General features: G+C 51.4%; 1 protein-coding gene across 4 annotated transcripts; it reads left to right on the top strand.

Annotated features, from left to right (window-relative positions):
- Positions 1-27,760, top strand: sh3rf1 (SH3 domain containing ring finger 1). 4 transcript variants are annotated; one of them, XM_023823716.2, is made up of 12 exons: positions 1-1,161; positions 2,419-2,840; positions 12,978-13,253; positions 15,633-15,728; positions 16,587-16,874; positions 18,429-18,539; positions 20,172-20,299; positions 23,358-23,528; positions 23,910-24,154; positions 24,340-24,650; positions 24,937-25,265; positions 25,356-27,760. In XM_023823716.2, exons 2-12 carry the CDS (start codon positions 2,529-2,531, stop codon positions 25,522-25,524), a joined length of 2,436 nt encoding a protein of 811 aa, XP_023679484.1. In that variant the 5' UTR covers positions 1-1,161; positions 2,419-2,528; the 3' UTR covers positions 25,525-27,760. The 4 variants fall into 4 exon arrangements, with proteins under 4 accessions (XP_023679484.1, XP_023679481.1, XP_023679482.1 ...); XM_023823713.2 differs by having other exon boundaries at positions 5-1,161; positions 24,934-25,265; XM_023823714.2 differs by having other exon boundaries at positions 5-1,161; positions 2,422-2,840; positions 24,934-25,265.

Raw genomic sequence — 27,760 nt, forward strand, 5'->3', positions numbered from 1 at the left:
CAGGAGTATTAGATATAAGTAGTCAAGCGAAATATTATATAATTATACTGTAAATATTTAATTACGCCCTTTGCATCGGAACCAAATATAAAATTAGCACCTGCCAAGAAATGAGGGGTCGTGGAAATGACTATTTATTTATTTATTTATTTCGAGGGTGCGATTTATTTATGAATGGCGAACGATTATATTTTTAACATAAATATTGGCCGCCACCAACCATAGCCCAAACACAAATCCACAGCTCAGAGCTGGTATGGGAGTTGATCGGAGTATTTGAATAGGTGCTAGACAAGCTGGACTTTCTCATGAAAGTGGTGCTGTAGACTTCATAAAGCTCTCTGCGTGGTCTGATCGCCTCCTTCGTTCGGGTTGGCATTGCTTTAACGCTGCTTTCCGTATTTGATCTATCACGGAAACGTCTGTCCCACGACAGTCTCCCTTCCCCCGGTTTTCTCTTGAAGCACCTCCCCGGATCGGCCTTCCTCTCCGCCTTAAAATGAGTCTAAGTCGTTTTTAATGCCATAACCTCGGTTCACGTCTGAGGCTCAAGCATAATCCATGCGGGCGGCTGCGATATACCAAAAACATTCTTGCGAGTGACTTGTGTATTGGAATCGACGTCGGGCCAAAAACTTAAATATTTACTTAAGTGCGAAGGTCGATTAATCCAGTGATGCCTAAAAGACTTCGAAGTCAGAGCATACTTAGGAAACCTTAAAAAAACATGAAACCACTGGCTTTTGCGAACTTGTACTAAGCACTGAAGCAGAGTGAGCGGGGTGCTGAAATTCGTATGTCTTGATTTTTTTACAATTTCCCACCGCCCGGATAACGTGGCGGTATGTGACCGTGGGAGTGTCCCTGGGAGTCAACGCGGCGGCGGCGCATCATGGCGCTGGAACACGGGCATCCAGCCTCCGCTCTGCCTTCGCTTTTCTCCTCGTCTCCGTGATTTCAGCGCCTTGCTTCCAGTACTTGACGTGCATTTTTGTTATTCATTTTTAACACACCGTCCTCACATTGTTGAAGCCGGAAACGACCCTGCGGAGATTTTTTCCTTTCAGCGGATGCGATTCTTAAGTAGTTGCAAGCCGACCGAAGTGGGAGAAATTGTTCGGCGAGAGTAAGGAGCAATCCGGGGGGGGGTGCTTTCTGGAGGTAGGATTTCCAGATTTTATTGAAATGTGGTTATTCAGCATGCAAATGTTTTATTTAGATCTTAGGAGCCGCGGTGCGATTTATCTTTTAGATGTTGCTGAGTTTGTACGAAACTCATCTGGCGCTTTCGCCTCAATGGTAAATCCAGCCAACTAGTTTGTCATTTGGGCATAAAACTTAGGACATTTGAGTTTGGAGCGGATCGGGTGTTTCTGCCCCAAACATGTGAATGTTGGTGTTCCATTATGTGTCGATTCCTTCCTGGCGCCTCGGTTATGTCACTTAACAAGCCATTTAAGCTTTATTACTTGTAAAAATGTGACTTGGGATCACTGCGTGTTATTCGCCTTGCTCACCGTGAGCAGCTCTTAACTGGCTTTGCTGCATAACACGGAGATGCCGGAAAGCCACGGGGCCCGTTTGTACTACGCCATGTGAATACTGGTGATCTTTTAGGGCAGAAATGCAGCTCCGTACGAACCGGAGCGCCTCTATCTATCCCTTTTGTTTGCTGTTTGTTTTGCATGCCTCCTTTTTGTATTGTTTCCAGGCGGTTGATCTTCCGAGACTGGCCCCGTGTGCACTCTCCCGGCATGCTTTCCCAGTTATTCAGTTACATCTGGGATATCCAGTTACATCTGTCCCGTTTCTGCTCGGCGGCACTTTTCATCTGCCGAAACAAACGCGCGATTGCTGGCAAATACGTGTCACAAGACGTGATGTAGGTGGGGGGCAGGGGGAAGCCGGCTTACGCCCCGACGGAGGTGCCTGGAGGGTTTGACCGGGTCGGTCTGTCGGGTCCTAGACGCTGGACGCCCGGCGGCCCTAAACGGACTATAACGGCCACTGGATAATCAGCTGATTTTTGTCGATTTTTTTTTGCTAGTGCTTCATATGCAGTTATTCACTCGTCAGTAGTTTTTAATCTCCATTGAAATAAGCGGGTTGAGCCATCGGTACGGATAGGCTGTAATACGGAGTACCTGTCTGTCCAGCTGTTTCTCACAAAGTGGGCTGAGCATAAGCACAGCTCGGACCGGCGGGGGGTAAATGTGGCCGGGAACAGACCAGGCTTGAGTGAGGCCGCTAAACAAACCACCCCTAATGTCCCTCTTTGTTGGTACTGGGGCCAGCGTGGGTGGAGGTTCAGATCTCACTGGAGGAAGCAGTTGTACCATTGCTAAAGGCACGGAATGACTTAATGTATTCGTGCACAGAGAGGACTAACTTTGGGATAAACTTGTCATCTCCCCCCAGCAGAATGCAGGCAGCATGGTGACAGGAGAGGCATGGGCGTGACCTGGCCATGCGCCCAAGAAGCCCCGTCCCCAAGCCCTGAGTGACAGAAGAGAGAGCCAGTGAGAGCTATGGACGAGTCGGCGCTCCTGGACCTGCTGGAGTGCCCCGTGTGCCTGGAGCGGCTGGATGCCACGGCCAAGGTGCTGCCATGCCAGCACACCTTCTGTCGGCGTTGCCTGGCGGGTATTGTGGCGTCACGTGGTGAGCTCCGCTGTCCCGAGTGCCGCACGCTGGCGCCCACCGCCGTTGACGACCTGCCCAGCAACATTCTGCTGGTGCGCCTCCTGGACGGCATCCGCCAGAGGCCCCGGCGGCCCCGGGAGCAGGGCCACGGCCCCGGGCAGCTGCAGAGGGCACAGGCCAAGAGCACCCCGGTCCGGGTGAGTCGGGGTAGGGGGGTGCTGGGGCTTCTGGATGGCCTCCTCTGATTGGCTGTTAGCTGTGTGCCTGATTGCATCTGGTTAACAGGTTACTGTGTGATTGGGGTCTGGTTACAAGTGTCGGTTAGCGGGCCGCCCTGCGATTGGCGGCCGGTTAGAGGGCCGCCCTGCGATTGGCGACCGGTTAGCGGGCCGCTGTGGAATGAGCACCTGGCCTCTGGTATCACACACCTTTTTGTCCAGTTCTCTCCCTTCTGGGCCGGAATTGGGGCCCATGGACACCCCTTGTGAATAGGTGGTGCAGGCGGGGTCATATCTGGAAGGGTACTTGACGGCCCCCGATCCTCCTTTTCCCCCTAAATGCAGCCCCCCCGCGTAATTCCTGGGCCTCCATGATGCACAGCTTCCCCAGTTGCCCCCTGAGATGGCATCCTTGCCTAAATGACCCTGCGCTGTGCTGGCTACCATGACCTGCCCCCATGTCCCAGTTTGCACTGGGCCTTTGATTGGGTACATGTTCGGTCTAGTGAGTATATTAGTCCTGTTTCTGAGTCTTCAAAATGCTCCTCCATTCACAGTGGATTTTACAGCCTTGCCAACCTGCCGCTGACCTAAAGCTCTCAGATTTAAGTCCTTCAGGGGAAGGTAACGTTTACCAAAGCCGGTTGAGTAAACACCTGCCTATTTGGGTTAAATCATGGGTGTGTGGGTATGCTTTTCTGCCCCGGGAGAGAATGGGATCAGGTTGTGTACATTGAGCTGGCAGTCCAGTTCTAGAACATTCTCAGAGAGATTAATATTTGATGAAAATTCCAGAGTGGACTTTGAAAGTCTTGCCGTTCACTGGAGGATGAATCCTGCGAAGTTCAGAAGACAGGTCTGGTGGTTTGATGGCACGATCTAGGACAGATTGGCTCCTAGAAATGGAACTTTCCGGCATCTCATTCTCTGTGTTCTGCACCCTCATGTTTGTGCGTGCGTGTGTGTGTGTGTGTGTGTCATGAGTTGCGGAGTCTCTGATGAGTTCCTCATAATGAACTTCCACCTGTCTGGACCAAATGGATGGTACCCGGACCTTCCCACTGACCCTGAGCTTGGGTGCCAGGAAAGCCAGCCAGTCTCTTACGAGTGGCATTTTCTCACTAGCTGTCAGCCAATTGCATGTCCTGCTTAAGGGTTCCGTTCTATTTTAGCAGAGCGGAAGCATTTTCAGCTGTGGATTCGAGAAGGGGAGCGCCAGGTGAATATTCCGGCTCCCGCAGGCGGGGGAGTCCGTGTGTGAGGGTGTATGCTCACGACTCCGCTGCGTTCCGGGCGTTTGTTTCCAGCTTTGGTGGGTTTTTGTTTTTTTTTTTTTTGTTTGTTTTTCTTTTGGTGTCTTCTTTTTGAAGGTGCCAGGCCACCTCTTGAGCTTCAGGTGGGGTCCGGTGGGGCTTGTTGGAACACTTCTGCTGTGTGCTTCAGAGGGGTGGGGCTTAGTGGGGTGGGTAGAATGTGGCCACCCTCATCTGCTCTCTGATTGGTCACAGCGAGATATGGGGGTGGGGTTAGGGCAGTGTGTTGTTTTTTCTTTTTTCTTGTAAACCTTGTCAGTGGACTGTAACTTTACCTTGCGGGGGTGTGCGTGTGCATGCTATCCGCCCGTTTTCTGCGTGCGGCTGTGGAAGCTGAGGGTGGGTTGGCGGGGGGGGGGGGGTAATTATAGGGTCGGCCCTGTCCCCCAGCCAGCTGGCGCGCTCAGGCTTGCTTGAGAGGCTCCCTGCGGTCCTCAGCGTGCCGCCCGCCAATCAACAAGCAGGTGGGCGTCAGCGCAGGTATGTGTGCGTCCGCAGGAGGGGGGTGGGGGGCTCTAGTGAGCATTCTGGGGGGGGTGGGTCTAAGCGACGGCTAATCTGTTAATCTGACGTGTGGTGGTGTGATTACTGGGGTTTGGGGGGGGTGGGATCCTAGACCCCGCTATCTCTATGGGAACTTATGACACCTTTTGGGTTCAAGGAGATGGAAGGAGTTCGGCCTCAGGGCGAAGCCCCAACCTCCCAGTCACTCCAGGAAACTGCTCTCACACACTGTGGGCCCCAGGTGCCTTAAGCTGAACTTCCACCAGCCAATCCACACTGTGCCGTGCACATTTGACCCCCAAGGTCCTGTTCGTTTGACTAGTGTGATCGCTCCGTACCGTGCCCAGACCTGCTTGGAGAGGTGGACAGGAGCATGATTAGTCGGAATCGGGCACAGTACGGATGTAGCGTCATCGCTAACCGTGCCAGAGTATGGAACACATACATGACGTCACTGGTGTGACTGACACACCACACATGTCTGTAATAGCGTAATAAGTACCAGTACTAAAGAAATGCAATACCAAGCAGCGCTATCCTGCACAAACTGGTGAATGATATTTGGTCAAATGTGGGACTCCGTTCTTATACAAGCGGCATGAATAAATAAAAATCGCTGAGTTGCATACTCTGTGTGTCGCTGTGCCCAAAAGAACTCCAAATAAGCCATGAAATAAGGACATTAATCATGAATCCCATTTTGCTGTGCGATAGCACTTTCCTTCCCATATTTTCTTCAACACAAAAAAGTCGCATGGTGACGATGAAAGCGTGCCCAGGCCTGGATCGGTAAGTGCAATGTGAGCGCAGACCAGCGGGGGAGTGGGGAGGGGGGGCAGTTGTGCTCGGGCATGGTACGGGACAACCGGGCCAATCTCGAGTGTGACCTCAGTGCCATCGCTGGCCTAATTAGCATGGAGCCTCGGACCACCTGTCTGGAATGTGAAAGCCCTTCCTGTGGTGGGGGGGGTCAGATCTGCACTCATTCCGCTCAGTCCCCCCCCCACGTTTATGAGTGTCCTAGAAGCCGAGCACGTAGAGTTTGTCATCCGAAGCTCGTGACCCGTCAGTAACCGTGACGACGCCTCATGGGGTGGGAGGGGGGGTCCCTCGTGTATTATAAGGATGTTCCAGGGAGGTATGTCTGCACGGGACCGTCAGAGAGGCGATCACCGTCCACGTGGGTGTGTGTGCGCATGTGTGTGCGATGCAGCTTCTGGCAGGAGGCGGTGCACTGGAGGGTATGTGGGGCTTGTTGGAACACTGCCTGAGCCAGCGGCATTATGGGAAAGTGAAATGCGTGTGGAATGCTGGTGATTGTTGGTGGGGGGGTGGGCACAATGGGTGAATATTTTGAGGTGAACGACTGGTTGTACGGGACCTTCCTGTTATACCCTGAAGGTTTCTCCCAGAAATGGACAGGAGGTGGGGTGGTGAGGCACTGGTGCCCTCCCAAAGTAATTGGTAATTGTTTTGTCGTCTCTCCACGCTTGGTTTTCTGTGGCACCTTTTTTTTGATTCGCTGTTGGCTGGGAGTGACCTCTGACCTCCCAAACTGTGGTTTCTTAGTGTCCACCCAGAACTCTCTGGATTGAAGTCTGCTCCTTTCACCTGGGGGCTCACACTTCTGTTAGAACAGCTGTGGGGGTGTCCCGAATTAGAGCTTTGACCTTTGACCTTGTGTCTGCCCCACCACCACCACCACCAAGGTGCTGGGAGTAAAAGGCGCCAGTCCCAGTCCCAGATCGACACTGAAAGTGTAACTCCTCCTTGAGCTAGCAGGACAGCTGTGTGTGTGTGTGTGTGTGTGTGTGTGTGTGTGTGATTCTCTTTTTGGGTGGGTGCCAAAGTTGGGGTTCTGACGGCATTGCAGCCCTATCCCTCCCCGATCAAAGTGGCGGGGGCTTACCAGCCATTTTGCTGTCGGCCCCCATCCACCCGGCCGTGTGCGTGCGAGAGCTTCAGGTGAGATCAGGTATCAGCTTCCAGAAAGGCGGCTGTGTGTTTTTTTTTTTGTTTTTTTTGTGTGTGTGTGACGGAGAGTGTGCGTGTTTCCTCTGGGCGGGTGTGGGGCCTTTATACTGTCTATATATGTGTGTGTGTGTGTGTGCGCGTGTGTGTGTGTGTCTTAGTCGCTGTCTTCTAATGCAGTTTCGCCGTGGCGTTGGGTTTCGATCACAGACCTGAAATCTTTGTCCAGTCCGGCTTGCCAGTTTCAGGGGTGGAGTGGATTTAACACCCCCCACCCCATTCTCGCCCATCAGTCAGCGGCTGCTGGTGATCACCATGGCAACGACGGACTTGTTTGCCAAGCGTCCGTCTGCGTTGCGCAGGAGCGTTTTGAGCGAATGCGTCGTCGCGTCCCCTGAATGCGACGGATGGTGGCTTTAACTGTGACAGCAAGGGGTCTATGTGTTGGGACGCCTTGGCTGGGGGGGCCCATATGGCCTAAGGGGCCATCTCTCTTTCTCTCTCTCACACTCTCTATCACTGTCTATTGACCTGAGACCCTGGAAATGTTTAAAAATGCGAGCAGCCGGCGTGTCATGGTGCTGACGATGGGTCACGAATGCCGCCTTTGTATGATATGATTAATCGCACATCCATCTTCTGTAACGCTTAGCAGACGGTGTGTCAGGGCAAGTCTAGAGCCTGTTTACGGAAGTGCTGGGAAGAGGCTGAGATACACTGACTGCAGGGCTGTATTTATAAACAATTTGTATATAGAGTTTGAATTTTTACTTTATGTATTAATTCATGTATTAAACTATTCATTTAAATAGCTGTTTTTGCTGGCAGGATTCAGGTTTAGATAATTAAATGGTACAACAGCATGTCCCAGGCTGGTCTGCCCCCTGCTGGCTGAAAAGGGTGGAGCGTGAGCATGTTTGTGTTAAAGCGGCAGTCCTGTGTTAAGGTGTCTGGCTTCGCTTTTCCGTCAGCTGCTTTCTGCCTGGGAGCGCTGGGCGTGCTGCACCGGCATGTTTTTCTAGCCGAGGGGGGGGGCACACTGCTGGAAGACTAGTGTTTCACACCTCTGACCCCCCCAGTCAGCTCGTCTGCCAAGGCAAACATGGCCCCTTTGCACTTGCCCAGAAGGTTGCCCCCCCCCCCGCCTTGTTGTTTCTGGGTCCCTCTGAAGGCCCCCCCCCACGGGCACTGCAGTACGGTCCCTGAACGTCACTGAACGTCCTGTATTACTGTTATTAGTGAGATCTGGCTCCCTCACAAGCCCTGCCAATGAAGAAGTTATGTGTCAGTATCATGTCCCTTGGGTATGATGAAAATTTGTATTTTTATGCAAGAACCATTTAAATTTGCTGTTTAATGTGTCCTGTGACACATGACTGGGATTTTGCGGTGGTCAGTCACTCTTGGCCTGTCCAGTCTGTTTCTCTGTTCTCATGTGACCTGGTTCAGGTGTAGTGGATTTTGGGTGGTGATCGACGACGGTGTCTGGGAGGGGCTTGTTGGAGGTCATGGTGGAATGGGAGTGAGGGGAGGTCATGCCGCTCATCTGTACGTTTCCCTTCCTTATTGAATGTGCAAAATGAACGGGTGTCCTGCATGAGAAGGTTCTAGATGTTCCCTCCCTCCCAGAGCTGACTCCTGACACCAGTCTGCAAATGTAACATCTCTGTCTGATCAACCCTACCTCCCCCCCCCCCACCCCGCCACAGTTCTTTTGGGGTGCTTTTCCACCGCACCAGGTGCCGTACTTTTAACACGGTACTTTCCCTACATTCCCTACAGAACCAGCACCACAAGTGCTAAACCAACTGTGGTACTTCTTTGGTACTTTGAGGTGGGACTTGAAGCGCTTTCTTTGTCGATTGGTCATGCAAATAGTCTGCCTCTGAAACACAATACACTGGATGTCTTGAAAAAAGTTGCAAGTAATGATGCACAAATATATCCCTCCTCACGTTGTGCTGTCATTCAGCACCAGTACCAGTTTAGACACCAGTGGAAAACCAGTCATTCTAAGTACCATACGGTACCTGGTGTAATATATCTGTTTGATTAACCCCCCCCCTCCCCCCCCCGGGACCAAGGGGAGCAGAAAGAACTCTTCAGAGTTTTGCAGACCAGAGCATAAACATCCGTGTGGCTCATTTAGAAAGGCCAGCCTGCCCACACGCACATGCAGGGTTCACCTCCGGGTCCCGGCACTCAGATGGGCTTTTGGCTCCATAAGGTTCTGTGGTTGAAACAGAGCTCTGTGATTCTAGGCTCCAGGTCACACTGGTCGGACACTTCTGCAGTTTTAATTATGGATGATTTTAGGTAATTAACAGAGTATGTAGTTTAACGACCGCAGATGGAGCTCTCCAAGTGCGGTAATTCACAGCTGTGTGTCCATTATGAAGCACATAATTCTTAATGGGGACTGTGGTGACATTCTTTGTCTGTCTGTCTGTCCGTCCATTCGCCCAGCCCGTCATCCATTCGCCCATGATCTGGGTGGGTTGGCTCTCGGCCATCTTTGCCCCCCCCCCCCCCCCTCTCTAACCATGCATTACACCCCCCCTCCCCATTGCACCTGTGCGCAGGGAGCTTGCATCAGGAGAATTGCTCCAGCAGATGCGTGAGTGAAGTCGAGCGGCCGCTGTAAAAGCGTGTCGATGAATAATGTACACTTTCAAATCCTTCCCACTTAACAGTGCAACCCCCCCCCCCCAAGTATCTAGCCATAGCACAAAGACTGTCGGTCCTGATCCTTATCTTTGAGAACATAAAAGAGGGCTGGGCTCAGTTTGACCCAGATCCAGGTGGAGTGCTGGTTCTGAAGACTTTGAGGGTTGGTCTTTATAAATGTGGGGTCCTGTGGTTTAGTGTCACAGCAAGGCCCCCAGGACAGCACCCCCCCGCAGTGACACCTCTGGCTTGGAGGGGCGTCCGGACCAGGGAGCCCAGGCTGTGGGGTGCCATGAATATTTTACGACAGGCCGGGGGAGGACGTGTCATCACTTTTATCGACCCCCCCCCTTCCTGTGCTCGTAACCTGAATTCGCCCCCTTCCACGTCAAGCCATTTTTAATGTGGAAAGTGGAACACATCAAGCCTTCAGGGGCCCCGACCCAGGTGACGAGGCCCCTGAGGGCCCGATTTAAAAACCTTAGAGCCTGCCTTATTTCGGGTTTTGGGGATGTTCATTCTGGTTAATCCTCCAATGAATCTCAGCCCCCACCCCCCCCACCATAGCCCTTGTCTCCTGAGTTTTTTCGCTCATTCTCCTTTAACGAATGAGAGATGGTCCCCCCCCGCTCCTGCTGACACCCGTTTCTCCAGATCAGAGTTCGCCCCCCCCCCCCCCGGACTTTGCCTGAGAGCCTCTCATTTTAACACAGTTTGCCTTTAAGTGGAATCATTTGAAGATGGATTTAAAGACATCGATTTTTACGGCCTGTTTACTAGCTCTGGCTTCTGTCTCCGATTACCCGCTTGCCCATCCTGTTGAGTGAGAGTGTAACAGCACCTCGGGGGGTTGGGGGGGGGGGGGCCTGCTGCCATGTGTGGTCCAGATCCCCATGTGTTGCACAGTCTGCCAGCTCGCTCATAGCCCCTGCTAAACTCTCCCTTTGCCCCTCCCCCCCCCGTCCTTTCCTGGCTGCCATCTTGCTTCATCCTGATTGGCCTGTGCAGTCACACGCTCTGGTGATGGGACTAAAGTTGACTGATAAGTTTCCTTTTTCTGCCCTCCGAACTCTCCTCATGCGTGTCGGTGTGTTTGCCCTCTGAGGAGAGAAAAAGAGAGAGAGAGTGAGTTAGTGGGGGGGGGAAATGGTGCAAAGACACTGCGCATCTCCAGTAGAAGGAGTGTTCAGGTGTATTGTCCATATCATGGCCTATTTGTGTCAGATTGACATACTGTTTTTACCCATCTACACTGTTGTTTGGCCGTCATGTGACCAAGCTGGCCGTCATGTGACCTGAACAGTAGTCCTTCGGCTCGGGAGTCCAGGTCTTTGCTGTCATCATGTTATTAGGGTATGAGCCAGTAAGGGCTCCTTACTGGCTACATTGCTACTTCTTGTTAGGGGTGTCAGAAGCCCATGACATCCATTATGAGCTCGACAAGTACAGGGTTGTAGGTTCAAATCCCCGGGAGCGCACACAAAATTCCCTCTACTGTCAGTCACTTGTTGAGACCGTAATTGTGTGGGCCGCCCTCCCCCACCCTTGGGCTCCCTGTCATTTCTTGTCTGTCGCTCGCCCCTGATGCCAGGATGGGGAGACGCTGCAGGCGACTGCGATCACTTGTGACGCACTTCTGTGCATCTACGCAGTGTTTGCACATGGGGGTGACTCACTCTGTGTGTGTGTGTGTGTGTGTGTGTGTGTGTGTGTGTGTGTGTGTGTGTGTGTGTGTGTGTGTGTGTGTGCGCGCACGTGGTTAACAGCTCTGTCGCAATATGTGCACAGTGCCCCTCCTAGTGCTGCCTTTCTGTCCCGCTGTTTGTCTGGGAGAAGGGGGTGCAGCTCTTTGCATTCGGGGCCTGGGAGTGACCCTTTGCGTGCGACACAGTCCTTCCTCTGCATTCCTCTCATCCCCCCGTGATTTACTCCATCCGTCGCTGCCCCCACTGTCTTCTCTCTGAAACCAGTTTCCTCTCGATAAACACCTTGGACTTTGATCCTTCTTAATTCCATGTCTGACATGTCGGGGTGGGCGGGACCAGACAGGTCGGAGGTCACCGCTGTCTTTTATGGCCTGTTGTTTTTAACTCGAGCAGTGATTGACTGTCGTTTAGTGGGTGTCTTCCTCGTACACCAGCTCAGCCAGTAGAATCGCAGGTCTGAGGGTGAGCCGGTCAGCCAGGTGGACGTTTTGCTTAACCCATCCAGGCTTTCTGTTATGGAGCCACACCCGTGGGTTTCTGGGTAAATATTGTTTTCGATCTTTTCTTTTTTTTGAGGTGGTGACGCTCGTCTATATATAGTCTGTTTGAAAGCAGCCCGTAGGCAAACCGAAGGCCTGGGATTTCCGAGCGCCGTCCGGGGGCGTGACTTCTGCAGTCACGAAGGCTGTGTTTGGGTTCAGCCTCTCTGACCGCCTTTGTTTGCGTATTTTGGCCACGGGACAGAGGGCGCTCTCCTTAAAAGCCCCCCAGGCAGCCAAGGCGGGAACGCAGAGTCTCTTTGGAGTGGAGGGAATAGGCGTCCCTTGTGTCAGAGCTGGGGGGGGGGGGGGGTTTAGGATGGAGACACAAGGCATCCGTTGTCGGCATATTACGGAAGTTTCCAGAAGCTAACCAGACCCGACCCCGATATCCAGACCCACCCCAGCCGTGTGGGGTATCTTTAGGTTGATTCGAGCTCCTTGGTTGCAGCACCACACCTTGCCTGTGGTCGAAGGTGAGGCTCAGGTTTGACTCGGGCCCATTCATCTCCGGGCCTTGTGTGTGGAGGGCCGCTTGTAACTCCAGGCACGGCCCCAGTCACCCCAAGCCCCTGAAAAGGCTCCGGGTGCAGGATGCTGTCGGGGGGCCGAGGAGACTGGGTCCATCTCAATGAGCTCCTTTCAGCACTGGGGTCCAGGTTGGCTCCCATCCAGCTAGAGGGAGGGGGTGCTGGATGGGGCCACCCACAAGCCGTTCGGATCCTGAGCCCCCCCAGGATCCCCTGGGACATCAGCCTGCGATGTTTTCATCTTGTGACTCCTATGAAAGCTGCCACCTCAATCTGACCATCAGCTCCCGCCTCTCTACTGTGTTTTGGGCTGTGAAAACTTCAGGAGTTTCGGAACGTCTGACCTTCCTAGTATCCATGGCGACTGAATCTGGTTTGAGGAACCTGTCAATGGGTATCAGCCAGAGTGGAGCTTTGGGCTGGTGTGGAGTGGGATGGCTGCACAGCGACAGGATTTTCTTGGAGCAGTAACCCCCCCCCCCCCCCCCAATCATTCTGCTGTTCTGCTGTCATATGAGGGAAGAAGTGTGGGGGTTTTTTTCCGGAAGCGAGTTAGCAGCCAGAAGGGTGTGTGTGTGTGTGTGTGTGTGTGTGTGTGTGTGTGAGAGTGATGTAGATCTCTTCATGCTGAGCCCTCAACAGGTTTAATTTCAGAATGGATGTGAAATGCATATTAATATACATTTCCAGATTTTTTTTTTATGGAGCATTAGAACAAAGAGGATAAAGTGAGATAATTGTATGGGATATTAATTATTTCCTTTGGGCAATAACACATGCAGCAGTGACTGATTACTTGACCTAAAATATCTCTCTCTCGCTCTGTTTGCCTCTCACCCCCCCCCCCCCTCCCCCCCTCCATCTCTCTTTCAACTCCCACCCCCAGGGCGTCCCCCAGCTACCCTGCGCCAAAGCTCTGTACAACTATGACGGCAAGGAACCTGGCGACCTGAAGTTCAGCAAAGGCGACATCATCATCCTGCGCCGGCAGGTGGATGAGAACTGGTACCACGGCGAGCTGGCGGGGGCTCATGGCTTCTTCCCCTCCAGCTTTGTGCAGGTGATCAAGCCCCTCCCCCAGCCTCCGCCCCAGTGCAAGGCGCTATATGACTTCGAGCTCAAGGACAAGGAGGCTGACAAGGACTGTCTGCCGTTCTCGAAGGTAAGAGGTGATTGGGCTATGCTCAGTGGTGGGGGAGCCCTGCGGGGGGGGGGGGGACTGTTGGAGGGGGCGGGGCTTGTGCTTATTACCCACTCTGGGAGACAAAAACCGGGGCTGATGAGGGCTCAGATCCTCAGAGACGTGCTATAAATAGCCCCTGCTGCCACTCTCCTCTGCCTCTGCAGCCTCCATGGGGTTGGGGAATCTGTGCTTCGTTAGCGTTTTGCTCGTCTCGTGTGCATGCGCCCACGGGGCCGGCCGAGAATAGCTCGATGCGGCAGGCGCCTTTGCTGTCACGCCTCTGTGCTCACATCTGTACCCCCACCAACCCTAAGGGTTCCCCCAAGCTCCGGACGCCTCAACAGTTTCCCACATCCAAGAAGCCGGCGGAATGTTCCGGTAAAACTAGACGGTGATGCTGAGGCTTGGTTGGCACTCGGGGTCATTCCGGGAGAGCGGAGCACCCTCAGCCAGGCACACTTTGTCCCTGTTCCAGACCGGGACGGTGTGGGTCTCTCCCGGTCGTTAATAAACGTCCACCTCGCATTGTCAGAGCTGTCGCATTCTTTCTTGCGGTCCTTTTGTTTGCCAGCTAGACGGGATTTGGGTCTCCTTCCTCTGTGTTTGCGGCACGGGTCGCAGTCCCATTGTTGCTGTGGGAACTTCTATTGGACCTGGTCCTACGTAGACGGTTCCCCGGAATTTGGCCGCTGGAGAATCGGCTGTTATCTGCCCGCTGAGTGTGACAGCCAAAAAGGGCGCTTTGAAGTCATTCCTTGAGTCGAGGAAAGAATGGCGTGGGGAGGACAGTAAGATGAGGAATGGAAACACATCTCTGGGGTGGGTGTTTAGGGGGCGGGGGGGTGGAGGACTGTAGGGGCAGTGGTGGAGGAAGTACTTAAGTTTAGTACTTAAGTAAAAGTACAACTACCCTGCAAAATGTATACTTAAGTAAAAGTATAATTACTACATCAACATCTTACTTAAGTAAAAGTCCTAAGTACATACTTTTAAATTTACTTTAAAGTATTTTTTTAAGTAAAAGTACACAATCGGTTGTCTCAATGTCTGGGCTGTTCAATTGTAATAATCACAAACAATTTCTATTGTGTACTGGAAAGGGGAGTTGTGCAAGCTCTCTGCAATACTGACACACTGTAAAAATCTGGTTATTTACTTATTATTACTCATTAAATAATAATTAAGCTAAGCCAATTATGACATACAATTTATTTTATTTTTACTATACTATTAAGAGCAGTTAAAAAAAAAAAGATATTGACGAAAAACAACTGTTATAGTGCAAAATTGTTCACAATCGAATCAAACCTAGATATAGTTTTAACTGCATGCTTACTTGCGAATGTCAACTAAATACCCAGTGTTGAATGGTAAAGAAGCTAGGGGCCGTATAAAAAGTTTGAACATTTTTTCATCGAGTCAAAACAAACATCTATTTTAGCCAACTACGAATGTACAGATATAGCAGTAGTTTGCTCATCTCCAAAAATGTAACGTACTAGCAAGCTATCGTCCCTGCTGTGCTAATAACCAGCTAATGAAGTTGCCCTGTTAGGGTACCACTAACTTACGTCAAACAAATATTATACTGGTGTGATATTTTTGTTATGTTGACATCCGTTTTTCTATAACAGTCATAGCACCATGTCATAGCAAGTTAGTAACTTAAATATTAATAACTAGCATTGCATGTCTTACCTCTATATGTTTCTTCAAATTTGAAGGGGAGTTTTTAAACGCCAACAGTTCTTTGCGTTGAGGTAGGCACTTGACACATTGAAAACGCCAGGAGTCATTCTTTGAACCTTTAAATTCAAATAACTTGTTTAAATAAGGCCAGGGGTTTCTCTCAGAATCAGAGCTGCAGGGCACAGGCTTAAGCTCAGTCGACGTTGTTGGCTCTTCGTCCATGTTTGATATTTGGTGTCCTTTTCTTCGATTTACATCAGTTCCGCTTGTGTTGTTTCAAAACGCGCGCTCACTATTTTCGGCGTGAGTTCTTTGACCAATCAGATCTCTGATCTGTTTCAACGTGCACTGGCCAGCAACGCCAAAACGTCAGTCGACCAAAATTTTTTTATGCAAGATTCGGAAGGATGTAACGACACGCATTTTAATAATGTAGTGGAGTACAAAGTACAGATAATTGCTGAAAAATCTACTTGAGTAAAAGTATAAGTATGCATAATTTTTTTTACTTAAGTAAAGTATAGATACGTAAAAATTTACTTAAGTACAGTAACGAAGTACAAATACTTCGTTACATTCCACCACTGTGTAGGGGAGGTCACTTTTGGGGGTGGCACTGGGACGGGGGCTAGGTCAAATTTGACATGAGCTTTGCTTTCTGCATTCCAGGACGACATCCTGACTGTGATCCGGCGGGTGGATGAGAACTGGGCAGAGGGCATGCTGGGGGATAAAATCGGTATCTTCCCCATATCTTATGTTGAGGTAAGGATTCCATCTCGGTCCTGCATGGTCTCTCAGCAAGTGTGTCCCCCCCCTCCCTGACTCACTAGGGGTGCCCCAGAGCTGGTAGCAGCCACGTGGGACGTACTGAAAGCTGATTCCGGCCCACTTGCTAAAAAGGAACCTCCCCACCCCCGCTGGCTTGAATGGCTGTCCACCCCCCCCACCCCCGCTGGCTTGAATGGCAAGGCTAAACATTGGCTGTCCACCCCCCCCACCCCCTCATGGCTTTGTGTTTTAAAGACTCTGCTTGCGTGATTTGAAGCTTAAAAGCCTCCCTGATTGTGTGTGTGAAGATGAAAGCCTTCATGGAGGCCTCCTCTGAAGCCACAATTCCGCTGACGCATTGCTGAAGACCAGCCCCCCTCGCTGCTATAGGGACCTGCTTGGCCCCCTTGTCCCCCCCCCCTCCAAGTGCTGGAACCCACCTATATCATGTGTTCCTCTACATGCCTATTCCCCTAGAACACACCCAGTAACTGCTGGTGGTTGATCATATTTATGAGGCACTCCCATTGGATGCACCCCCTGACTCTCCCTCCCATTTCTCTCTTGTCTTACTTGTTGCTGTATTTGATTGTGAATAAGCCCCTCCCTCTACCACTCCTCCAACCAATGCCGTGACTGTAGCAAGAAGTCCTGCCCCTCCTTCTAGCACTGAACCAGCCAATGCCTTGACGGTACCCAGCGGATGTGCCCTGCCCACTATCACTCAATCAGCCAATGCCTTGATAGTATCCAACAGACTTGCTCCAACCGCTCGTGCTTCTTCAGCCAATATGCTGATAGTAGCTGGCCGACGTGACCCGCCCACTCACCGACCCCACATCTCTTTCCCAGTTCAACTCGGCGGCCAGGCAGCTGATTGAGTTGGATAAACCGGCTTCGGAGGCGGTAGCTGAGGCGGGCAGCGAGGCAGGGCCCCAGCGGGCAGGCGAGGCCAAGAAGAACGCCAAGAAGCGGCACTCGTTCACGTCGCTGAGCACGGCAGGCCGTGCCGCCCAGGCTCCCCCCCAGCGCCACTCCATGGAGATCAGCGGCCCCGTGCTGATCAGCTCCAGCAACCCCACGGCCGCGGCACGCATCGGCGAGCTCAGCGGGGGGCTGTCATGCAGTGCACCGTCGCAGGTAGGGGGCACTCACGCACTCACATCAGTTTACTGAGATTAGCGATACTTCCAGCTTTTCAAGCAGACTGTCACCTCTGCCCAGAGTCTTGAAGTTGCACCCACTCTGGTCACGTGGTCTCATTGGGGGGTTTCCACGGCAACCCCGGATCCATCAGCAGCTCTCAGCTGTTCTGTGGTTGCTAGGCGCCAGAGAGGGTTTTTGTCCCCAAGGGCCTGATGGTGTGGATGGTTGGGAGGCTGGGCCTGCTGCTCCTCCTCCTCCTCTTCCTGTATTCTTTGGGCAGGGGGGCAGGCATAGTGCTCTTAGCAGGCCGTTGGCCCATCGGAGAGATGACCTGGCGCTGGTGCCTTCAACCGTGAAATTGTTGCAGCTGCAGTGGGGAATGTTGGCTAGATTATGGGTGTCCTTGAGGCGATGTGTGAAAGTGGGTTTGCTCTTGCGTGCGCGCGCACACACACACACACACACACACACACACACACACACACACGGTCTTGCCCAAGTTCTCATATATAATGTGAGGGGTCTCAGTAGCCAGAAACTGTCTGAGATGAGCTCCGTGTCCGTTCTAGAGCATCTCGAATGCCATGGTGGAGCGTTTGTCTGTCGTCCCTTGCTTTTTTATTCCTGTCAGATGCCTGTCCCTTGGCCGAAAAGTCCACAGCACTGTGGCCCTTGTTGCTCTGGGCGGTTCTGATCCACGTTCCTTTCATTGGGCTATGAGCTTAGGGTATTCTTTGTCCTGTTACACCACCAGGGGGCAGCGCAGTAGGATATTTGGGTTCACTGGAGGTCAAGGGCACACAGAGCCTTTCGGGAGCCCCCCATTTTTTCTGAAGGGGTTCGATTGCTGAATTTGACCCCCACGTGCCCCTCTGCCCCAAGTTGTCATACATCCATCTGATTAATGTCTTGCACCTGGAGTGCCGCCCCTCCCCTGATCACCATGTCGGAGCCAGTGGTTGTGATGCGAGCCCAAGGCAGCCTGGGGCCTCCGTGAAAATTGCCCTCCCTCCCCCCAAGCTGCAGCTCGAACACATCCAGGCGTACCTCCCTTACATTAGGGGTGCTTTTCCACCAAGTACCGTACTTTTGGTACTTTTGCTACTTTTGCTTTTCCATTTTCCAAAAGTTCCAGACCAACTAGGTTACTTCTTTGGTACTCCGGTACTTTGGGGTGGACCTTGTAACAATGCGATGTTGGTATTAATATCGCACATCATCCAGCCCTATAATATACTACGGCCATTTTTTGAATTCAGTACAAAATACCCAGCCTCGCATTGTGATGTCATTCGCCACCGGTACCAGTTTTTACACCAGTGCAAAAACCAACACCTCAAAGTACCGTACTTTCTGAAGTACCAAAAGTACGGTACCTGGTGCCAAAGATGGAAAGTGGAAAGATGCCCTAGCTGAAGCTCTGTCAGCCTTAAGGCTTCCAAATGGCTTGTCCCATTTGAGTTTTTCTGTGGTCTGATTTCCGGCACCCCAGTAACGTCAGCGAGTCGGACGGAGAAACCCTGACCCTCCCCTTCTTCCCGTTCGCAGGTCCACATCTGCACCACTGGACTGATCGTGACTCCTCCTCCCAGCAGCCCTGTCACCACGGCGACGGTGTTCACATTTCCGACAGAAACCAGCCATGTCTCCATCCCAGTGGTAAGACCTCTGACCTCCATAGGTGCCTGGTTACTCCAGCTTCATGGATGCCTTTCCTTAGTGTTTTTACTTTGAAAGACGAGGCTTCGGTTTCTGTCATTACTGACCGCCTCTGAACTTTCCAGAACAGCCCCGGTTTCCTCATTGAAGTCCGTGTCCGGGTTGCCTGCTGGTGGGAGGGGCAGGGTTGCCCTGGCTCTTTGCTCGCTCACGTGACGCACAAGCGGCAGCTGTTTGCCAGTGCAGCTTTGCCAGACCGCGGTTTGCAAAATGTGCCCGGGCTTGTCGCTAAGCAACGTGCAAACAGCTGGTGGCACAGCTGAGGGGTGTTTGAGGACAGGACCCCGCCCAGCAGCTGGTCGCGTCCTGACCTCCGAAAGCCTGGCGTGGGCGATGCCGCCTCACCAAGCAGACGGTGTTTGTGCAGCCAGGGAGGGGAATTTCTGTTGTACCTTTGGGTGGGGTGTATGACTTGAGCGGCGCCTGTGACCCCCTCCCCGGCTGAGAGATTGAGGTTTGGCTGCCTATTCGAACCCCAACACCGAGCAGGAGTGGAAAAAGTACCACGGGGAGGGTATCTGAGCAGAGCCCAGGGTCTCTCAGGAGGGGGGCAGCCCGCCTGTTAGCAGAGCGGCACCCTAACCCCCCAAGCTCGCCCTAAGATGGCCGCTGCCCCTTCCTCTGCTGCTCAGGCCCGTCTGTGACAGATGAAAGCTTTACGGGAGGAAGGGAGAGAAATTTCTGTCTGTTTTCTGGACAAAATGCAGGCATTTTTAAATGTTGGACATAAGTAGAATCAATTAGAACTGATTTAAAACTAATCATAAAGAGAGCTTGTTTTTGTTCCCATGATGCTTTTCACAAGGTAGGAGGAGTGTGTCTGACCTCAGATACCTCATTTTGGTCTGTTTCTCTCCCTGACCCCTATAATTCACTTAGGAATCTGCGATGATGTCACAGAGGCTGTGGTGTGGGAGGGGCGGCCCTTTTCATCCAGTCAGTCCCTGCTATTGGCTCTTTTTCCATCTCTCCATTGATCTGAATACGTATTTTTATAAAGCAGCAGCACCTAAAGTGAACACTGGGCGGAGCCGCTGGCAGCCCAAAGCACTAACTAACTAAAATGAAGGTTCGAGTCACATTAGGAAATCTGCTCTTGTGCTTGGAACCTTGAACTCATACCTTGCAGAGTACCTTACTAAAATGCCATCTTGTTGGATGGGCAAAGTAGAACTGAAACTACAAATTGGAAGCAGTCTGATTTTGAAGAGTAGTCATATATTTAATTTTAGCTTTAAGAGGAATTTGACTGTAAGTAAAGCAGTCATCCATGTCTTCAGCTGCAATGCATTTTGGGTGCTGAAAACTGCATGTGAGCATCAGGCTCTGGGTGATATCGGGGGCCTGTGGAACAAACCTGAGGGGTCTGCTTACGCAATTATTGCTACAATAAAAATGAACGGCTCACTGTGCAACAGCAACTGCTTCAAGTTTGGCTTTTTGTTCAGCTGTCATTCTGTTTCTGTCTGCCCAGAGGGTGCAGAGCCTGTTTGTGGAAGTTTGTGTGACTGTGTGTGAGAACTTCACTCTCTCTCTCACCCCCCACCCCCACCCCCATATTTGCATGTGCAGGACGGCCTCCCCCCTCCACCACCCCCACCTCCTCAGATCCTGGCCATCGGAGCTGCCGCCTCATTGGTCTCCGGTCAGAGACCCGCCCCTCTAGCCAGCGAACAGGGTGGGAGACAGAGACCCACAGTGTGAGTGTACCCAAAGGAAGGTGTTGGGGGGGGGGAGGGTATTATGGTCAGTGTCATAGTGCTGGTGGTCAGTGGTAGGGAGGAAAGACCAGTGGACATGTGGTTAATGGTTGGGAGCGACTAGAGATAGAGGAAGTGTCCAGACTTGCTGCTGTAGAGCTAGGAGACTAGAAGGGCAACCTCACTCCCTGTATAGCCTCATAATGTTTGTTCTGATTGCCTGTTACTGTCAGCCCTCTGACATCTTAAGGCTGATTTTAATACTTCTACATAGAATCGACCCCGTAAGAACTACGTAGCCGCAGACCCTACGGCAAAGACTGACATGCATCTCAACAGAAATGTAACTGCAATTTGGGAATTTGGGGAGACGCAGAAAACTGTGATAGATCGCATTCCTTTTTTTGTGCAAAGAATGCGCACATCACAGGTGTACTTATACTGCTGATTGAAACTGAAGCGCTATTTATATCTAGCATCAAATATCCCACCCTAGGCTTCATAGCAACAGGTCTACAAAACACTTAGGATGACAACACCAGTTTCACTTCGTACTTTACAAAACTAAAGAAAGTAAAGTAATATAGACATTAATGGTAGAAGGGAAGGCTTTCTACAAGTTTATGGAATGTGACTGGGAATTTTGAATTGAATTTTTGCCCATTCAACCAGAAGAGCATTTGTCAGCTCAGGCCCTGATGTTGGATGTGAAGGTCTGGCTCACAATCTTCAATCTAGTTCATCCCAAAGGTGTTCGATGGGGTTGAGGTCAGGGCTCTGTATAGGACACTTCTTCCACGCAAAACCCATGTCTATATGGACCTTGCTTTGTGTGCTGGAATTAAGGGACCTAGCCCAGCCTCTGAAAAACAACCCCATACTATTATCCCTCCTTCACCAAACTTTACAGTCAGGCAGGTGTCATTCTCCTGATATCTGCCAAACCCAAACTCATCCATCAGCCTGCCAGACAGAAAAGTGTGATTCGTCACTCCACAGAACACATTTCCACTGCACCCAGAGTCCAGTGCCGGCGTGCTTTACACCACTCCATCTTACGCTTGACATTGCACTTAGTGATGTGAGGCTTGCATGCAGCTACTCAGCCATGGAAGCCCATTCCACGAAGCTCTCATCACACAGTTTTTGTGTTGGGGTTAATGCCAGAGGAAGTTTGGAACTCCGCAGTTATTGAGTCAACAGAGCACTGGTGACTTTTACACACTATGCACCTCAGCATTCGGCGACCCCGCTCTGTTAAATGGTTTGCCGCTTTGTGGCTGAGTTTGTTGATCCTAAAAGCTTCCACTTTGCAATAATACCACTTAGAGCTGACCATGAAATATCTAGCAGGAAGGAAATTTCACCAACTGACTTATTGCAAAGGTGGCATCTCATGACAGTACTGTGCTTGAAATCACTAAGCTCTTCAGAATGACCCATTCTTTAAATTCCATAAAATGCTTGTAAACCTGACTGCATGGCTCGGTGCTTGACTTTATACACCTGTGGCAATGGGTCTGAATGAAACACCTGAATTCAATGGTTAAGAAGAGTGGGCCAATACTTTTAGCCATATAGTGTATAACCAGGATTGGATAAGTGGATATGTTTGTTTGCTTTTTTTCCTGTTTCAGTTGTGTGATTCACCAACTGAATATGTCGCAGGGTGGGAAGACAATAAATGCAACATCTAAATCTGTGTCACCTATCATTTTGGGGGTGTAATTGTTGATCGACACACACACCATGGTGTGGGTTACCCACAGAAGTATAAATCTGCCTTTAGTCTTTCCTGATAACTGCCCCTCCCTTCGCCAGGGGGGAGGGGCCCAGGAAACTACTGTTATAACCTTACCGTCACTTTGCCCAGTACCTGATTAAGACCAGCAGCTATGTCATAAACCTTCAGCACAATGACAGGTCTGTAACCTGGGCGATATGCAGCCCAAAGCAGCTAATTAACTGTTAGGTCGCTTGTGTTTGGGTGTTTATCAATATGCGTACTATGTTTCTTTTTTTTTTTCTTCAAAATTTCTAAATCAAATATTTATTGAAAGGCAATGGAAGACTAACATGAACAAGTATTAACACAGAACGTAACAGACACCCTCCCCCCACTGTTCTCTGAGACAGCACTAAAAAAAATGAGAAAAACAAAAATCAGTCAGTGGAAGAGGACACTGTTACACCCTGCCCTGGAGAGAACGCAGGAAAGGCTGAGTAAAAAATAACGGTAATAGTGGAAATTGTGAATATAGATAAACAAACAAAGTCAACTAGTTTAATTCAAGACATTTGGACTCAAGAAATGACCCCCAACCAGCCCATGACTAGCTGCACGGCTTGAAGCAAACTGAGTTGGAAGAACTGGGCTGCAGACAACTCAAGCACTGTCAGATTAAAGAAGGTAGGCTTCCAGACAGGGAACTGCAGGAGTTTTTCAGTGAGGCACTAACATCTTAGCCACCAAGGAGCCGAATATCAACGGCCTCTGCTGGGAGCAAGAAAGGGAAAGTAAAGAGAAGTCCAGAAGAAGAAGGATTGCAGAGCTCTGACAGGGGAATGGAGCAGGAAAGAACTGATGAGTGTGATTTGGTGACCTAATCCCAAAGAGCAGCAAGTGGAGGATAGCCCCAGAGCACATGGAGAGTGCCAGGGACTTGAAGGGGACGGAGACGACACAGCGGGCCGGGCTCTGGGAGTGGGGTACTGGGGTACATGGATCTACGAACAAATTTAAATAGTGTTTGCAATATGCGTACTTAACCGTTTTTGAGCTCTTGCGCATTCGTTTGGTGTCACCTTCCATTGCCGAAGAACAATTCCAATACAAAGGGCAGCAGTAAAGAAGATGGTAAAAAATCCCAGATGATGCTCCTGTCCCAAATATCATGGATGCTTGGGTTGCAATCCCATGATTCATTGCATCCCAAGTTTGTCCTTGGGAGGCAAGTTAGCAAGAACGCTCCTGCCAAGAGCAGAAGTACCATTTTGATGGACTGCTAATTGTGGCATTTGCCAGAGGTCCTGACTGTATCCCCCCCCCCCCCCCCAGGTACGCGGCCATGTTCCCCTACAGCCCCCGGAAGGAGGACGAGCTGGAGCTGCGGAAAGGGGAGATGTTCCTGGTGCTGGAGCGGTGTCAGGACGGCTGGTTCAAGGGCACCTCCATGCTCACAGGGAAGATCGGCGTCTTCCCCGGCAACTACATGGCCCCCGTCGCCAGGTCGGTGTTTATACTGCACACACACACGCCTACACGAGGTGATTCACGGTGACGTGTTTGGCAGGGCATGAGGGAACGGTCTGGAATCATCCTAATGGAGCCAGTCTTCTGAAGAGGATCACTCACTCATACACATACACAGACACACACACACACGCCTCCAGGACGATTTGGTTTATCTCTCACACAAACAAACCTCTGTTTCTCTCTCTCTCTCCTGATTTGAAGAGCTTATGGTGCCTGTGACTGCATATATATATATTTTTAACCCTTCTGGACTCAGTCTGAATCTGACTGCTGTGACACATTTTGATTGGAGCCTGAAACTGGCCATTGTTTGAGTTTGTGGCCACAGATGCACGCATGCTTTCCATTCCTCAGGACTGGGACAGGTGGCACCCAGAATAAGGTACCAGTGACGATGTGTACCCCGGCTGGGAGAGGTGTACCCCTCTTAAGCCCTACCTCCTCCCTGGGACCAGACCCCTCTAGCCCCATTCCTCCCGGGTCTCTGCCCACAGCCGTAGTCCCTGCTGCTCACATCCAGGCCGGGCAACAGGCCAAGGCGCTGATGCACGTCAGCGGGCAGATGACGGTCAACCAGGCCCGCAATGCCGTCAGAACAGGTGTGTGCAAGTTTATTTGTAAAGGTCTCTTCCTATAGATGTGCCTGCTTGTTTATGCCTCTTCCTAAGGAAACTGTCTTATGTGCTACAATGAATTTGCTTGAAAAGTGATTTTAGCCACTGCGCCCCCTTGTGGCCTGCTGTTGTGAATGTGCTGGACTCATTTTTTTTTTCTTTCTCCGCAGCCACCGGTCACAGTCAGGACCGGCCCACCGCCGCCGTAATGCCTGTCCAGGTCCACCTGCCCCCCCAGTCGGGCCCCACCGTCCCATCTGGCCCCTCCCGTGGAGCTGGGGGCGTGGCCATAGGCTGTGCAGCTGCCTCATTGACTCCCCCCAACGTCAGTGCCGCCTCCCTAGATGGAGAGACCACACCCCCGAGGCCAGTTCCCGCACCAGTGGCCCCAGGCAACGGCGTCCCTGGCAACAGTTTGACTGCCAACGGCTCGATCGCGGCTAACAACGTCTTAGCCTGCCGCTTGGAGAGGGACAGCAAGGTGAGCGGGGGGGGCCAATGTCATCCACGAGTGCTGCTTAAACCCAAATGGGAACCTCAGTTAAACCTCTAATGGCTCATCCTGTTGGATGGACCAGAGATTCCTGTGTCCGTCGTGGCCATCAGTGTCCGTGACCGCATCCTTGACCACAGAGTGACTCTCTCTCTCTCTCTTTCCCTCTCTCTCTCTCTCTCTCTCTCTCTCTCTGTCTCTGTCTCTGTCTCTGTCTCTGTCTCTCTGTCTCTGTCTCTCTCTGTCTCTCTCTCTCTCTCCCTCTCTCCAGAAGGAGAAGAAGGGCTTGCTGAAGCTGCTCTCTGGCTCCTCCAACAAGAAGAAGCCCAGGCCGTCTCCGCCTGGGTCGCCCTCTCTGGAGGGGGAACAGGCAGCATCCACACTGTTCCCGGGGGCTGTGGGTCCTGAGTCCCCCCCTGCTGCCGAGCCGGAGTCCAGCACCACTTCTGTCCCGTCCACGTCCAGCTTTGCCCCTTCCACCGAGTCCAGCCAGCGCAAGACTGCCGCCCTGGAGGCCATGGTGCCGATTGCCCCCCCGCCACGCCAGCCATGCTCCTCCCTGATGTCTGTGCACCAGGATTCCCGGCCCATAGTGTGCGAGAGGTAGGTTGTGCCCCCCCCACCGATTTTCGCCTTGGTGTTGTCTGCATTATACTGTTACTTAACCACCACCCCCTCAACAAACCTTCTTAGGTACAGAGTGGTGGTGTCCTACCCCCCCCAGAGCGAGGCGGAGCTGGAGCTGAAGGAGGGCGACATTGTCTTTGTACACAAGAAGCGGGAGGATGGCTGGTTTAAGGGAACCCTGCAGAGGAACGGCAGAACTGGCCTCTTCCCGGGCAGCTTCGTGGACAGCGTTTGACCCGGCTGGGGAGAGGGAACGGGTCCTGGGTGGGAGGCGGAGCCACAAACGGCGTGTTGACAGTCTTTAACGGCCGACCGGAAATCTGACTGGGAGAACTGTGCCGAAAAGGGGACGAGGAACAGCAGGCCACAGAGAGAACGTCCTCCACTGTCCGTGTAGTGAATTCCTCCCATCACAGCGTGCCTTTATCTCTCCATCTTCTTCAACTTGGAGCGGAGCGATGCATCCAGCAGCATGAGTGACCGGTAACCAGCAATACTGTCAGTTTAACTTATTTTCTCCCCTTTCTTCCGCAAACTCACCCCATGTCACCCAATGACCTGATGTTGGTGCCACGTCCCCCACCTCAACAGAGAGAAGTGATCAAGGACGAAATCAGAACAGTGTCATCTGTCAGCAGAAAGCAGCCAAGTTTGTGCCATCTGGCTGTGGCGACCCTGGCAATTCGGGGGGGTCAAAGGTCATGCTGCTAGAGCCCCACTCCCCCGCAGTTTAAAAAGGTCAACGTATGCAGCGGCCAATGACATTTCAAGGCCAGTGGCTGCATGACATCACCTCTCCCTGGCGTCTGACATGCTGAATGGACACGGCCTTGTTTTTCAGGATCCTCATTTGGTCTGAGGTGTCATCTGGGGAGTTGCCAAGGAGTTGAAGGCAGTCCTGTAAATGAAGGCAAAGATTCCTAAGCTACTTCGCTGCTCTTAAGATGAAGACCAGTGCACACTCCACACATTCTTACACTCAGTTCCAGCTGGTATATTTTTTGTACATTTTTATGGTTAATGTTAGGTAAGGCACAAATCTTCGCTGCTTATTGTTAATTGTTTATCCTTGCTGACGAAGCTCCAGTTCCCACTGGAGCCACAGGAACAATCACACCACCATAACCAACACCGAGAAAGAAATATTAATATATTTACTTTTATACTCGCATTGATTTTTACTGAATAGAACTTTCTGGAAATCTGGATAGGTCTTTAATACTACTACATTCAGCAAAGAGCTGTGAGGTTTTCCACAGCTCTCTCGAACATTTTGAGCATTTGCCGATGGCATTGATGTCGGTGGCCACAGCTGAGGCCACCCATAGCTGGGAAATGGTTTCTCCATTGTTGCTTTGACATTTCCTCAAGAACCGGATGATTCCCTTTGAGGCCCCCTGGTGGTCGGACTGAGTAGCCACAAGGACATGTTTCCCTTCCCGAGGTCTGGGCTTGCTGGTTACTTTTATGCTGCAATAACGTCCGTGAAGCTAAACTCGTGATGTAGACTTGAATAAGATGGGTATTGGATTGATCCATTTCTTGTTTTAAAGCACAATATGTGGCAAATAGCGTGTTTGTCATTCGTCGTCCTGAGAGCATGGGGGCGCAAGAGGCCGTGCCCTGGTTTCCTTTGGCCAGTGGCATCAAGGGGTTGAGCCAATGAAACATCCCCGCGTCAGAGCCATGACCATGGGGCATTCGGCATCTTGCGTTCCTGGACTGGCATTGTTAAGCTCTGCACCCAGGGGGTCAGAGCAGGAATGGGACCACCAGATGGCACTACGAAGAGCACATGGGCACATTGGCTCGTGTTGAGGGTGGGGGGGCATATTGGTGAGTTGGTGTGATATTGTGGGTTTGTTGTATTTTATATTTCAATATGTTTGTACCTGGAAGGGGAGGTTGGTGTAAACTTACACGAGGTATGACACACATCACATGGTGGACTGTCCCTCCCTCTGGCGTCATGAGTCCATGAGCCCCCCCCCCCAAAAAAAAATGTACATACCTGACTGTGCTGCTGTTCCACTCTACCTGCCCAACAGGCCACCCATAACCCCCCAGCCCGAGAATCAGAATCCTCAATGAAACTTCTTTTTGGTGCACCAAGCTCTCCGTTATCATGTCTGTCCCGTGAAGGACTAGATGATGTCATTCTCATTGTGGGATGTTAGTCGATGTAGATCTAGAGTTGTTCCTAGAGGAAAAACAGCATTTGGCTTAGGCTTTCACTGTAACAAATGTCGCAGGAGGACGAGGCTGTTCTGGTGTCTGCTCTAACTCGGTCCTGCCGGGCAGACCCTTCTAGTCATTACTCTGTCTGTGTAGCTTTGATAGTCGGCCATTCGTTAGCTTGGCAGCCTCCGTGTCGCTGCAGCCCCCTAGCTGTGTTGATCTGGAACATGTTGGTTCTTCGGAAAGACCCGGCATGTTTTGTAAACGATGATGGTAATAAAAGGTTAATGGTT

Source organism: Paramormyrops kingsleyae, chromosome 1 (assembly GCF_048594095.1).
Source record: "Paramormyrops kingsleyae isolate MSU_618 chromosome 1, PKINGS_0.4, whole genome shotgun sequence".
Taxonomy (NCBI): domain Eukaryota; kingdom Metazoa; phylum Chordata; class Actinopteri; order Osteoglossiformes; family Mormyridae; genus Paramormyrops; species Paramormyrops kingsleyae.

What these genes read in the sequence shown, in the direction of transcription:
- sh3rf1 (XM_023823713.2), top strand. Translation starts at nt 2,529, where the DNA reads ATGGACGAGTCGGCGCTCCTGGACCTGCTGGAGTGCCCCGTGTGCCTG. An exon ending in CATGCAGTGCACCGTCGCAG is followed by an intron (nt 16,875 to 18,428) that starts GTAGGGGGCACT and finishes TCCCGTTCGCAG; the next exon opens with GTCCACATCTGCACCACTGG. An exon ending in CCGCAATGCCGTCAGAACAG is followed by an intron (nt 24,155 to 24,339) that starts GTGTGTGCAAGT and finishes CTTTCTCCGCAG; the next exon opens with CCACCGGTCACAGTCAGGAC.